General features: G+C 38.8%; 1 protein-coding gene and 1 long non-coding RNA gene across 2 annotated transcripts in view; one reads left to right on the top strand and one right to left on the bottom strand.

The window, feature by feature from the left end:
• Nucleotides 1–10,044, top strand: part of LOC137621667 (uncharacterized) — a 213,440-nt gene that overhangs the window by 37,940 nt on the left and 165,456 nt on the right. The window lies entirely within an intron of this gene.
• Nucleotides 7,106–10,044, bottom strand: part of LOC137621362 (glutamate receptor ionotropic, kainate 3-like) — a 37,227-nt gene continuing 34,288 nt past the window's right edge. Inside the window, exons 12-13 of the mRNA XM_068351661.1 lie at nt 8,929–9,032; nt 7,106–7,340 (exon numbers count right to left, since the gene is read on the bottom strand). Of these exons, the coding sequence (XP_068207762.1) occupies nt 7,106–7,340; nt 8,929–9,032 (339 nt within the window). The remainder of the gene's footprint in view (nt 7,341–8,928; nt 9,033–10,044) is intronic.

The following is a 10,044-nucleotide window of genomic DNA, read 5'->3' as shown; positions in this document are numbered from 1 at the left end:
GTGGAAGGACATATTATTATTACTTGCTAAGCTACAACCCTAATTGGAAAAGCAAGATGCTATAATCTCAGATGCTCCAACAGGGAAAGTATCACAGTGAGGAAAGGAAACAAGGAAAAATAAAATATTTTAAGAATACCAACAATAACAAAATAAATATTGGCTATATAAACTATAAAAACTTTAACGGAACATGAGGAAGAGAAATAATATAGATTAATGTGCTTGAGTGTACCCTCAAGGAAGAAAACTCTAATCCAAGACAGTGGAAGGCCATGGTACAGGGGCTATGGCACTACCCAAGACTAGAGAACAATAGTTTGATTTTGGAGTGTCCTTCTAGAAGAGCTGCTTACCGTAGCTTAAGAGTCTCTTCTACCCTTACCAAGAGGAAAGTGGCCACTAAACAATTACAGTGCAGTAGTTAACCCCTTGAGAGAAGAATTGTTCGGTACTCTCAGTGCTGTCCAGGTGTATGAGAACAGAGGACAATATGTAAAGAATAGGCCAGACTATTCGGTGTATGTTTAGGCAAAGGGAAAATTAACCGTAACCAGAGAGAGGGACCCAATGTAGTACTGTCTGGCTAGTCAAAAGACCCCTTAACTCTCCAGCGGTAGTATCTCAACGGATGGCTGGTGTTGGAGGCCTTTGTCCTGCACTGGACTAGCAACGACTATATATATACAGTATATATATATATATATATATATATATATATATATATACATATATATGTGTATATATATATATACATATACTGTATATATATATATATATATATATATATATATATATATATATATATATATATATATATATATACACAATGTTAATTGAAGCAGAGGTAATCCTTTAATAACGTTTTTATATCATACCCGCTATTTACATGTACTGTAGGCATAGAAAATATCTAAAAATATGCTAGAAAATGTCATACTTATTTACCCTTGTTGATCTCTCTGGGTACCACCTCTCACCAGTGTATGACTACTCTCTCTCTTTTTCCCTGAGCGTAACAGTATATATATATATATATATATATATATATATATATATATATATATACATATATTCAGTATATATATATATACAGTATATATATATATATATATATATATATATATATATATATATATATATATATACTTACTGTGTATTCAGTATATATAGCCAGACACTTGTTCCTTATTATATAGGGAGATTTTCTCTATTGGAACCATTGTGCCCTAGTGTACCCTCAAACAATATAATGGAAATGAACTGTAAACATTTGATTACATATGGCCAAAAGTTTTTTTTTCTATAATTTTACTGTTCCGTTTAGTCCATATAGATCTAAACTGAAATTGGGTAATGAAACAACATGATGCTTTTATTTTGCATTGATTTTCTTTTATATAATTATACATCTCAAGATTAATAGTTTCCATGATTATCAATGATACTTGTTATTTGATACAGAGAACATTTTTGATTGGATACAGGATCCTCACTGATTTTAATTTAGATTAGGCCTAATCGTGAAAGAGAACCTCGCGGATAGCACCGCGGATAGCGTACCCCGGATACTAGAGTCAGTTCGCGGTCCAGATACAGTCCATCGTCGTGTCGGTACCGAATGTAGTCTTCATAATGGCGGTATTTCTTACCAAAATTCTCTGATAGAAATCTCACAGATCTAATTTTCGATGCCGGAAATTAATAATGATTTCCAGAAGGAAGAAGATGAGACTTGTGACGATTCCTGTAATTAAAAAAAAAAATGTCACAACTTTCTTTATCTTAAAAAGCATCTTGTCATGTTTTGGTTTCATGCTTCGTGTGTGTGTGTGTGTGTCTAATCAAGTACATCAGCACAATAAACTCTGGTTTTTGAGAACGCAATGGACATATCCTTCTTCTTCATTGGTGGGTTAGGCAAAATTTTGGTCATATATCAACCCCCCCCCCCCTCTCATACCATCAATCCTGTTCCTGAGCAGAAAAGTTTTCTTATTTCATTCTCAACACCCAAGAATTAATGGTTTTGTGTGAAACATATAGTCATCTACGTTAGCAAGTCATAAGTTAGGAATATAGAGCCTGTAGGCTTTGTATTTACGTAAAACTGTATAATGTGAAGAGGTTGATGATGGATGGTGGGCAAAGAGTGAGGAGGGCTTTGAAGGAACATGTTAGGGGGAGAATATCGAGAGGGAGGCAGAGAATTAGAAGCGAGATACAGTGAAGGATGATATGGAGAGAAGAAGTTTTGTGGAAGATAAATAAGAGCTTGGTCCATTTATTCAAATGTCTTTATTATTGAACAATGACCACGGTCAATCTGAAATGAACATAAAACATATTTAGAATAAATGATGAACAATGTATATAACTCAAATGAACATAAAACATATTTTGAATAAATGATGAACAATGTATATAACTCAATGTTTATAACCCTCTATCTCCCCCCAAGTTTTTAAACGGCCTTTTAAAATGTCTCTCGTGGAGGCCGGTTTAAAACTGATGTCAAAACATTGGGTGGCAATTAAACGTCCAAATTATAGGTTCATGAACACTAAACTCCTGTTAGCATGTGAAGGAACGGAAACTTGAAAAACAATTATTGTCATGTGTTGATCATGATGACACTATAGCTAGTTCATCTCGAAATCACAGTGCCATGTTGGCGGTCGACGGGTACGACTGGACTTGCGTTGCTCCAAATTTGGCATGGCAGGAGTTAACTGCGATGGAGAGTTTGTGCTATCATTGGGAGGCGGAATCTCTTCTTGATGATTCGCAGTGTTACCGAGGTCGTTGGGATAGCATTCCGGAGCAGCAACATCAAAATGAATGTTAGGGGTAGTACCACTTGGTAACGGCAAAGTGGTCAGTGGAAGAGTACCATGTGTGTCCGGATTTTGGGTTGTCGGAATAGTGTCCTTCGCAATGGTCTCAGACGTTTTAGTGGTAGAAGGATTGGCAATAGGTACAATCTGATTCTGATTATAGTCATCTCTAATTGTACGGACTTCTGGAATACTCCTGACAGGCACGTATTGTCTCAAAAACTTCCGGTTCCTTAGCGTGACCCTACCAGAGCCATCAACTCTGACGACGTATTGGTCGAATTGGCGGACTACTATGATGACACCGGTTTTGTCCCATTTCAGGGGGTGATTTCCTGTTTAATTTTGGATGCGAACCCGGTCACCTATGGACAGTGGGGGTAGTCTCTTAGTGTGCTCTGATAAGCGCTCTCCCTGTTTAAGGTGTCGATGTCTTAGGGCCTCCTCTCTTGCATCGAGTGTTTCCTTCCACGTGTCGTGGGGACGGTACCTGCCGGGCGGGACAGGTATGAAGTCTCTGATGGGACGACCAAATACACATATTGCAGGAGATAACTTGGTATCTCTGTCAGGTGTGTTCCTGTATTGGAGCATCGCACGTTGGAATTCATCAGTGTTGGATCACCGTTACTGCCCGTGTTGTCCGCTATAAGACGCTTGACAGTTTTGACGCCTATTTCGGCTCTGCAATTACTATGTGGGAAGGCCACAGAGGAAAGGCGGTGATGGACTCCCCAGTCCTTTAAAAACTGCCTAGTTGCCGTCACTGTAAATTCAGGTCCACCATCAGATGTCAATTCATCCGGAATCACAAATGTTCGGCGTAGTGAAGTTATAAGACCCTCTGCACCATTCGAAGATCGTTCAACTATGGGCCAATTCGAGTATCGATCAACTATAACTAAATATCCAACTCCTCGGTAGTGAAAGTAATCTGCACAAACACATTGGAATGGGTAGTCTGGAGATATAAGGGGTGTAGGCGGAGCACTAGGATTCGAAGGCGCGATGCGATTGTAGTGGTTGCATCCAGCTCGAAGTGCTGTTATAGCGGGTGTTATCCCTGGCCAATACACAGATGACTCTGCTCGCGATACCATAGAGGTAATTCCTTGATGTGCTGAATGAAGAGATGTGAGAATTTCCTGACGAAGGGCTGGAGGAATAACTATACGCTCCTTGTATAGTATCACACCATCAACAGTGTAGAGATGCTCGCGGAATTGAAAATACTTTCGAAGATGTACAGGAAATTCTTGGCGAGAGACTGGTACTCCGCATTCTATAAGGCTGAGCAGTTCATGCATGTTATCTTCACTACTTGTGGCAGTGCGAACTCTGTCCCAGGTGACTGCTCTCACGTTAAGTGAGTCAAGTGAGCATACTGCTGATGCGGTGATACAAGTATCAATATCATTGTCAGTGGAAACAGAATATGCTGATGGCAATTTGTGTAGGGGAACATTTCTCACGGAAGGTACACTGTCAACTGATGCAATGTCATCTTGAAGCGATAGCTTTTCAGATTTTCCAGTTGGGTGGCGCGATACTCCATCTGCAGCGAGATGCTTGACCCCTGGGATATGAATCATGCGAAATCGATAGCGGAGGGACTTTTCCTTCAAGTTTCTGAGACGTGAATTTGATATGTCCTCCAATGATCTGTCACCAAATATTTTCAACAGGGGTTTATGGTCAAGCGCGACCACAAGATCTTCACAACCAAGAACAAAGTATTTTGCCTTATCAAGGACAACAACTCCCTCTGTAACGCCTGACTGAAGACGATGAAAGGTATACGAAGAGCAGGAAGGATTTATACAAGAGGTTGCCACTAGTTACTACTATGATCACAAGGTAAAATTCCACAGTATAACTTGGAAAACAGTCTGAATGCAATAGAAACTAATCCTGAGTAACTTACTGCCTTTATAAAGTAGATTACTACTGCCATATGAAAAGGTAAAACTTCAAACTTGGGATCAAGTACTGCTCTGGTGATACTACAAGTATAAAAACCGTAATGGAGACTGTTGCTATGTTTATATGTAGAAACTCTCTTCAGACCTGTCATACTGCTCTACTCTGAGGGATAATTGACAACAATATTTATTGACCGTGGTCATAAATAAGAGCTTGGTCCATTTATTCAAATGTCTTTATTATTGAACAATGACCACGGTCAATCTGAAATGAACATAAAACATATTTAGAATAAATGATGAACACTGTATATAACTCAAATGAACATAAAACATATTTTGAATAAATGATGAACAATGTATATAACTCAATGTTTATAACCCTCTAGAAGAGTATGCCTTTGATAGAAGATGACACATCAGGCAACCGACACTTAATTTAGAGGTATTGGTGGGAAAGAAGTCTAATATGAAGGCATTTACATTATGAATGGGCGAGATATTTCGCGACCAAAGAAGGAAATGGGTTTTGAAATACTCTTTAAAAAAACTAATTTTCTATCTTGACCTTTAATCAATTTACCTATGCCGTAGAGAGAGAAGATTCCAAGGAAATCTCCTATAGCCAGAGGCCTCAACGACGTGTACAGCTCATCCTGCGGTTGCAAACAATGCGAAACGTTGACGTTCACCGGAGCCAGGATCTTCTCCATCACGCCCAGCTCCTTGATGTTGGAATCCTAAAGATAAAAGCTATGAGAGAATAATATTTGATACAGATGAGGAGGAATTCGGACTTTTAATATCGTGTGTTTTAAGGGGAAGGACTATGACAGTCATTTATTGAACGTTAGTGTAAGCGACCCATCAAAAATGACGGCTAAGTATTTAGATAGATATGCACACACACGCACCCCTCTCACAAGGGTGGGACTAACCCCACTTCCCCCTACCCAAGGTAAGGTGAGAGGTAAGTGTGACCGGAAAGAAATTTGTATATATATATATATATATACATATATATATATATATATATATATATATATATATATATATATATAACCAGACACTACCTCTGTATTATATAAGGGAAGTACCCACTTTGAGTCTCCGCGATGCCAATTTGATGAACACTTCACGTCTCGGACTAGAAGTTGTTGTTGTCCTAATTCTTCAAATGCTGAAGAAGCAGTGAAAGAAGACGAGGATGATAAAGATTTTTCAATTATAGTAAAACCATTTTAGGACCGGAGTTGAAGCCCTCTTGCGGTGTTACCAGTTTAAAGGTTGCTCGTAAATGGCAGAGGCAAGGGACAGTGACATTGCCCTAGTAAGCAGGACAATACTCTAGAGACTAACCATATATCATATGGTCAGCACCCAAACCTGCTCTTCATTCAAGCTAGGACCAAGGATGCAAGGCAATGGGTGCTGATGACTTGGCAGATAGACCTATAGGCTCCCCCAAACCCCCATCCTTACCTCACACGGATGGTAAGGTTGCAGACACTAAAGGAACCAACGACTCTGAGCGGGATTTGAATCCCCGTCTGGTGATCACCAGGCAGAGACGTTACCAATCTGGTCGCAACAACCCTTCTCTCTGATAATTTTAAAGCATGTGTGGTTCGATCTCTTTAATTTATGTGGAGGCCAAAAAACGAAAAGGGTCGGCTAATAAGTCATTAATCTAAATTTGAATCTGGTACCCTCTATTTGAATTATTTCCTTAGTTTATTTTCAGTAACCTGATATAAAAGTTGAAATCCTATTGCTATAACGAAGAGAAAACTATCTGTAATAGAATACTTGTCTTACAATTCTGATTGATGATAGTATTTTCATACCAGCTTTTTCCTGGAACAGGCTCTTAGATTCTGGCAGCCAATGGGTTATTTACCACACAACTATCGGACTTATCAGCAGGTCAGTTCACTATCTTTTTGATACCGTTGCATCTACGGCCTTCTTCTGTTGATTGCCCGCAGCTTTTCTCCGGACGGAGTTTTTAAAAATAGCCCTCAATCTATGGCATCTTTTAGGGCTTGATCGATTCGAAACTTAACAATTCCCTCTTCCTTTTACCATCTAAGACTGGTAGACGATGTACATAGATTCCCGGGACCTTATCTGCGGCCGGGTGCTCTTAGACAAACAGTCATATCCCCCAACCGGTAGACGTTATATGCCATTTTTCGTTCTCCAGGTCAAAGGACACAACACAGGGAACCCTCCATGGTGTTGAAGAAAGCGTACAGTACTGTGAGAGAGGCAATGAATACAGAAGTCGTTTGTGTTACAGAATGCCTAGAGCTTTCGCTCCAGATGGGGCCTGAATACGGAAGTTTATCTCAACCCATATTGTACTATTTGGCCAAGTGTTTCAGTGGACTGACCCAAGTGAAGATGTGGCATCATGTGTGCCAGATTTCCAAGTTTATGATTGAACTTCTCCTCTTGTCTTACTGATGCTAAGGCACCCGGATATAGGAAAACTGGCAGCAGTGAAAATGTTCCCGAGTCAGCTCCTGAAATGAGCAGATGAGCAGTGGTCGATTTTTCTAAATTTTGAAATCTAGAACTAGATGAAAAATAATAACCTCAAGAAGGATTCATTTTTGGAATTATGACACTTTAGAGTTATGTATGCCACTATAGATATCATTATAGAATTGTCAATCTTTCCAATCCATTCTATAGATTCACTAGAATGCAATGGAAGATGAATTATAATTGGAAGGAGAAAGAATTAATGAGGTAGAATCATTTAAGTATTTAGGAACTATGATCTCCAATACAGGATCTTTAGAATTAGAGAGTATAGTGAAAGACTGAAAAAAGCAAATCAGTCGAAGGCTAGGTTAAGTAAAATTTTGAAATCATAGCACCTGAAATTACTTATAAAAATCAGACTATATATCAGTTTAGTAAGATCGGTGTTACTCTATGAACATGAGTCATGGTATGACAATGAAACAATCTCCCATAGATTCAGTAGATTTGAGAACAAAGCCCTCAGAAGGATATTGGGAGTTAAATGGCAGGACAGGATTAGAAATGAAACTATAAGAGAGATTATTCGAGTGCCATATGTGGATGAGATCATGATGAGGGGTAGATGGAGATGGTTTGGGCATGCGCTTCGCATTCCCCAAGAGAGATTAGTTCATCAAACATTCAGCTGTGCTCCACAAGGCATGAGAAGAGTTGGAAGACCCAGACCTACATGGCTGAGGACTATGAAGTGCGAAGTAAGAGATGATGAATGGAGAAGTATTGAATTAAAAACTCAAGATAGAGACGACTGGCGAAATCTAACCGAGGCCCTTTGCATCAATAGGCGTAGGAGGAGATGCTGATATATATATATATATATATATATGATAAATTTTGCACATTTTTACGTGTTTTTCATATTCAAATAAGCCATATATATTTTGATATATTAATGTCTGGATTCTCTTAACGACCTCGGGATCAGAGCCCCAGGCGAAATCTCACAAAGACAAGAGCTTGGCTCCGGCCGGGAATCGAACCCTGGTCGGCAAGCTTCGTGGCCGAATGGGTTAGTCACTGTCTATATACTTCCTTCGTGGCCGAATGGGTTAGTCACTGTCTATATAAGCTTGCCGATCAGGGTTCGATTCCCGGCCGGAGCCAAGCTCTTGTCTTTGTGAGATTTCGCCTGGGGCTCTGATCCCGAGGTCGTTAAGAGAATCCAGACATTAATATATCAAAATATATATGGCTTATTTGAATATATATATATATATGTATATATATATAAATATATATATACATATATATATATATATATATATATATATATATATATATATCTGGTCACGCTCAGCTCTCCCCATCCCTCAGAAGAGGGAGAGGGAGTAGATATACCTTAGTGAGGGTGTGTGTGCTTATCTAGCTAAATATTCAGCCGTCATTTATGGCAGGTTGCGTACACTATATATCCTATACATCTACAATTTATACCTTTTGTTGCAATTGCAACCCTCTGCAATAAAGTTCCCCTTCCCATTCGAAGTGGGGAACTAGTGTTTATAAGGTATGTCTAGACGAGGAAAGGCTCTGAAGGAATATGTTAGATAATTAATTGTTTCATTGCAGGAAATATAGACAAAACTAAGCATATATAAACTGAAAGATCTTACAGTTTGTTAAACCGAGGCAGCAACGGAGATCCTTTGCTGAATCCCATGCTGTAAATTACTGACAGGAAACCTTTCCTGGTTACTGTAAATTCACATCGCCCAGTCTGGAAGAAATAAAACTGTTATTGTACAAGTATATCTTATTACCATTGCGAGAAATTGATGAGAGTATAAAAATATAACTGGCATCGTGTTTTAATTGCCTTTTTGTAAAGGGATGTGGATGGAGGGAGGGATTTAAGAGGATTACATGAAAGTTGCCATTAAAGCATTGCCTTGGGAAGTGTTTGCAGAAAATCGACACATCACATATAGTTTTGGTGTGTATGTATGTGTGTGTATTTCATGCTTACTCAGCGTGTGTCTATATGTGAGGCCACAGTCCTGATACCCTTTTTTTATAGGCAATGCTGTTGCCCCTCCTGGCATCCCCCCCTTTATTCACAGCTTAGTGGGCAGGGTCATGAACAAACTTTAGAAATGCAAACCCAGTTTCATATATATATAATATATATATATATATATATATATATATATATATATATATATATATATATATAATGTCCTAATCCTTGTATGCAAAATATGTGTTTTATACAGTGAGATTAATGAGCTTTTTAATACTATGAATTTCACAAATTATAGTGCGCGATCACTGAACTCTGTTATAGATCACATGTCTTAAGTCTGATAGAGGACATGCGGAAAGCCTATTGGTGACAGTATATTTTCATCACAGTGTGAAAAATCCACAAAACCTAGCAATCCAGCATATTGTCAGAGCAACATTGCATTAGTTACCGAGGGGTAGGCAGTACCATTCTAGCAATCATTAGACAAGGTACTCGCCTGAGAGTTTCGGCTGTGTACAGTGTATTCACAAACCTTTTTCTAATAAAGTGAAAAAAACCCATGTTCCGATGTCTCATTATCCGGTGACATGGGACATAATTATTGCCAGGTGTAAGAATACTTCTGTTTGTGTATGCTGTGAGCGAAGTTGTTCTTTAAGCCGGAAAAAATAAAAATTCAAGATGCCTTGATACGCGAGAACTAACATAGCAGACACTGCTGCTGCGGGAGATGAAAACGAAGGAGCAGTTGGCTATAGTGATG

This window comes from Palaemon carinicauda, chromosome 28 (assembly GCF_036898095.1).
Source record: "Palaemon carinicauda isolate YSFRI2023 chromosome 28, ASM3689809v2, whole genome shotgun sequence".
In the NCBI taxonomy this organism is placed as follows: Eukaryota; Metazoa; Arthropoda; class Malacostraca; order Decapoda; family Palaemonidae; genus Palaemon; species Palaemon carinicauda.
Note: the sequence above shows the minus strand (reverse complement) of the source record. Positions and strands in the feature narration are given on the sequence as shown.